At 40.7% G+C, this 4,953-nt stretch overlaps 1 protein-coding gene across 1 annotated transcript in view; it reads right to left on the reverse strand.

Moving 5' to 3' along the window:
• The window catches only part of LOC101859823 (glycosaminoglycan xylosylkinase), a gene marked incomplete in the record, with an annotated part of 11,438 nt that extends 6,752 nt beyond the window's left edge, over positions 1 to 4,686 (reverse strand). The window contains 3 exon segments of the mRNA XM_013089470.2: positions 144 to 253; positions 1,977 to 2,063; positions 4,555 to 4,686. Of these exon segments, the coding sequence (XP_012944924.2) occupies positions 144 to 253; positions 1,977 to 2,063; positions 4,555 to 4,661 (304 nt within the window).
• Positions 4,687 to 4,953: the final 267 nt, after the last annotated feature.

Genomic DNA, 4,953 nt, shown 5'->3' on the forward strand with positions numbered 1-4,953 from the left:
GGGGGGGGGGGTTGAGACGAAAGAGGGAGAGGGGAGAGAGCAGGAGAAAGGAGAAAGAGAAAGAGAGGGAGGAAGAAATTAACAACCAAATTTAAAGGAAAAAAAAGAAAAAGAAATTAAAAAAAAAAACTGGTTGAAAATACCTTTTTCAAAGAACGTATTGAGCAGCCTTTCAGTAGCCACAGGTTTTATGTCTCGGTGAATGTCCACGCGTCTCCCGATGGCTAGCGGAGTTCTCCTCAGCTCAAGGATACTGAAATAAGACAAGATAAGATAATACTTTATTATCCCAGAGGGAAATTTTTCTTGGCTGTACAGGACCGTAAAAACACATGCAAGTAAATATCAAAATCTAGATTATATATTACTCTCATTAAATTTCAATATTATGAAAAGAGAAGTAAAGCTGACAAAATGTACATTTCACATCAGATGCATCATTCAACCACATGCAGGAATTTAATTACAAGACCTTTGGAGTTATATAGATACATACTCTAAAGAGCAATACACATCTATGCTTATTCTGACAATAGCCTGATGCTAGATGGTAAAAAACTTTTTTTATATCTTTCTTTCTTTGTTTTTAGAGGTACATATCTGACAATTTGCGTGGAAAGGGGGTGTGATGGGTCGTTTATAATGCTTTTTATCTATATTAAATGTAAAACAAAGTAGTACCCAACACTTGGTAGTCCTCATCAACACAACTGATACAAGGTTTTATTTCTCCTATTTTATTATTGCATCTTGTTTATTTTTTTTCTCCTATTTTATTATTGCATCTTGTTTATTCATTCGTATTTAATCGTATTCATATTTATTATTCCTAATTTATTTATTTTATTTACATTGTATCCTATTTATTTTTGTATTTGTTTATTTATTAATTTATTTATTGTTCCACTTGGCAATCTACTAGTCCATCACCTAACCCTGACCCGATGAAATGTTAATAATAATAATAATAATAATAATAGATAATAGATAGCATTTGTATAACGCAAATCTATACTATTACCCTAGCAGACCTGAGAGTATTCTGAAACAACCTCAACTCCCTGGGAAGCATACAGTGCAGGCGGTCAATTATAGGCGCTAAAAGACCAACACACAGACAAGATCTTTCGCTGTCTATGGCCAGGTACCCATTCACACCTGGGTGAAGTGTGGAAAATTCGTGCAAAGTGCCTTTCCCAAGGACACAACGTCGGGCCCGCGGCTCGAGCCCCCGAACCCGCAACCTCACGATTACAAGTCCGGTAGCCTAACCAATGGGCGACCGACGCCACAAGGGTTGAGGTTGTTGATTCTAAAAGACTCTTTAGTGGAAAAGCTATCAGACGGGTCCTGTGGTAGACCGTCCCCTTCAAACAGGACTGACAAATTTTTCTACGTCTGTGTTTTCACTTTTGAGGGACCGCTGTAGTTAAAGACAAAAAAAAAGTTGGGTACTTTATTTTCTTTCGCTTAAATACTGTTTTCAAATTAAACAAATTTGAGAGGCATCGTTAGTTGTGAAATCAGGTGCTTGTCAAAATAGTGAAATTGAAGAAACCTGCATTTTTCTGCTGGCTTGGCCATTTTTATTGAATTTTTTAAATTACTGGTTCAACATCTTTTATGTCAATTTAAAAACAGATTTCTGGAAGGATTTTACAGAAAAACGTAGATTAAACTGTGAATTTTAGGTTTTCATGGACTCTCAAGCTGTGGAAGTCACCAAACTTGGGCAGCCATTTTCTCGCTAATTTTACCTCTGAACCCGGTGGCCCCCACCTCCTTCAGTCTCGACTTCTATTCAAGATAGAAAGATACTTTTTTCCATTCAAATCAAGGCAAATGAACAGGCTTTAAGATGATACCAGTAACTCCATATGTCCCAAATACTGAGGAGCGCCTGATTCCACAGCGTAGTGACACATTTGGTTTAAGTTTAAGCAGGGTACTGTGTAGTTGTCTAAACACCAACTCACCGGCCTAAATGAAACGCCGCAATCTCTGCGTTGTGTCTGTCCCTGCCAGAGTACGGTGTGCCCGTGATGATGTCATCTCTGCCGTACCTGCGGGGGAGACAACTCACAATGTGAAATATGGTGAAATAGTATAGTTTATATCCTCTATCAACGCTATTAGGTGATTTGGTCGCTTTTAAAGACAAGCGGGCTACGCCAGATTTCGGGGGGTTTCCTTCCTGTTGCCCTACCTATAGGAGAAGTTTGGTATCATTGGTGTGTATATATATTTGTTTGGTTATAGAGAAAACTCTTTAAAGCGACTGAATAAGGATCTAAAAACTTTTAACAGCTTTTATCGTGATAGCCCCCTTGTGCAACCCAGAGGTGGGACCTCCAAGTTAAATAACGAAAGGACCGAGCCAATTGGGAAATTTGTGTAAGATGCCTTTCCCAAGGACACAATGTCGGCTCGAGCTGTCAGCTCAGCCCCAAACCCCGAAATCCCACAATTACAGGTCCGACTACCGACGCCACACACACAGTTATTATGAACATATGTTTTAGAAAGAGTTTTACGGCACTTGCAACACAATAAGGTCATATAAGTGCCGAAGACTGGAGGTGTTACAAGAGAGTAACAAACACAAAAAAGAAGGAGGGGAGATATAGACGATAGATGTTTGACAGAAAAGAAGAAGCAAGCCACACCAGAGCACCCAGCAACCACCCACACGAACATATTATTATGTGATGTTTCCAACTTATATAACTACCAAAATGTCAGTGCAAAGAGGTCGACCACCAAACTGTGGAGCTCAACCTCTAGCAGGGAAAGACATGATGCATTTGCCTCAGTCCTGTTGGAAACGGCTGTGAAATTTTGGAGGTCCGCCTCTTAACCCTATCCGTACGCCCTGGGGTGATATCGTAACCCCGGGGTTGTATTCTTCACATTTTAGAATACTGAAACTTTAAGTATTTCTCCAAAAATCATTTTGACAGACAGCTATGAAAAGCGTACGGATCGGATTAACAAGTAAATTTCCTCTTTGGAAAGAGGTGGCACAGAGTTCCCAGGGTCGTATGAATACGACAGTAAAACACGACGTACGGATAGGGTTAACTACGCTTATAGTGTTGAAAGGGTGTTCAAACCTACACAATGACAACAATAACAATTACCGCCTTATTGCTACACCACAGGCGCAGGTAGTGAGATTTTTAAAATCTTTTACTGTAAATCAAAGTAAAAGTCAAAGCAATCTACCGGTACCTTCAAATCTTGGTGAACGAACGCCTACCAGTCGATGGTTGGCAGGTGCTCTGGTGTGGTTTTGCTCATTTTTACCTATCATACATATTATATTATCATTAGATCTCCTCCTACTTTTAATTGTATGTTACCCGCTAGAAATACCTCTAGTCTTCGTCATTTATATAAACGACAAATTTGTATTGCAAGAACCGTTAAACTCTTACTAACATATGTGAGGCGGTTAACAAAATGAGTTGCTTCTCGAATCCACAAATGAAGATATTGGTAAAAAATCGACATCAAGGTCCAATTTGTAGATTTTTAAAAATATATGCCATATTTCTTTAAGTATAACATGCCTTTTGTTATTTCGTACTTATAAATTGTAAAATCGTAACCTATAAGCGTGTGACGTACCTATTTCCATAGGGCTCATTTCCGAGAAGTAACTCATCTTGTCAGCACCTTCACTTGTCTTGCAAGAGCCGTAACACTCTTACAAATGGCCGATTTGTCTAGCAGGAAACGGACATTTTTAATAAACTACTGACATATTTGTCTAGCGAGAGCTGTAAAACTTTTACTGATGACCTATTTGTGTTGCAAGAGCTGTAAAAGTCTTACTAATGACCTATTTTTATTTTAGGAGCCGTAAAAACAAAGATTCTCTACTAGAGTAGAAAATCTTAGGTAAAACTCTCATTGAGGCTAAAAAACACTTACCAGGCAGTTTTCAGTTTTAGTAGAGGTTTTACGGCGTTCGCAACTGCGTAAGGTCATATGAGCGCCAGAAGATTGGAGGTGTTACAAGAGAGTAACAAACATAAAAAAGAAGAAAGGGGAGATAAAGACGATAGATGTTTGATAGGAAAGAAGAAGCAAACCAGACCAGAGCACTCACCAACCACCCACTCAACAAATGGTATAATTATATGTGTTAGTTTTAGTAAGGTTTTACGACGCTCGCAACTGTATAATTAGGTCATATGAGGGCCAAGGGGTGGATGTCAACAGAGAAGTCCAAATGGGGAATCAGGCTTACTCTGCTCACCTCTCTAGCTTCAACAGCACAAAGTCTGCTTCGATTATCAAGGCACCCCGGAAACAGCGGTACACAAGAGAGTGATAAACATACAAAAGAAGTAGAAGAAAATGACGATAGTAGTAAGGACGAGGAAAGAAAAAGCAGCAGTTCCCTCTATGTTGCCCCCCCCCCTCTCTCTCTCTCTCTCTCTCTCTCTCTCTCTCTCTCTCTCTCTCTCTCTCTCTCTCTCTCCCCCTCTCCCCCTAGTAGAGAATCTTTGGTAAAACTCTCGTTGAGGCTTTAAAAAACCCACTTACCAGGCAGGCTTGAAGACAACTTTCTGCTTGTGGTCCAGTGTGAGGGTGAGCTTGAGTTGCGTGCCCTTGACGCCAAAGTCTGCCAGAGTTATGTTCCCTCGGGCCATAGCGCTGAGCACAGCACCTGTTGGTGGGGAGATGGAATAACGAGACTGTGAGTGCCAAGGAGGGGAGCAAGAGGGGGAGGGTGAGAGAGAGAGGGGGGAAAGAGAAAGAGAGAGAGAGAGAGAGAGAGAGATAGATAGAGAGAGAGAGAGAAAGAGAGAGGGAGAGACTTTGTATAATTTGAGAGAGAGAGGGGGGAGAGGGACAGAGAGAGAGAAAGAGAGAGGGGGAGGGAAAGGGGGAGAGAGGGAGGGAGAGAGAAAGAGAGAGAGAGAGAGAGGGAGAGGGGGGAGG

Source organism: Aplysia californica, unplaced genomic scaffold (assembly GCF_000002075.1).
Source record: "Aplysia californica isolate F4 #8 unplaced genomic scaffold, AplCal3.0 scaffold00958, whole genome shotgun sequence".
Taxonomy (NCBI): domain Eukaryota; kingdom Metazoa; phylum Mollusca; class Gastropoda; order Aplysiida; family Aplysiidae; genus Aplysia; species Aplysia californica.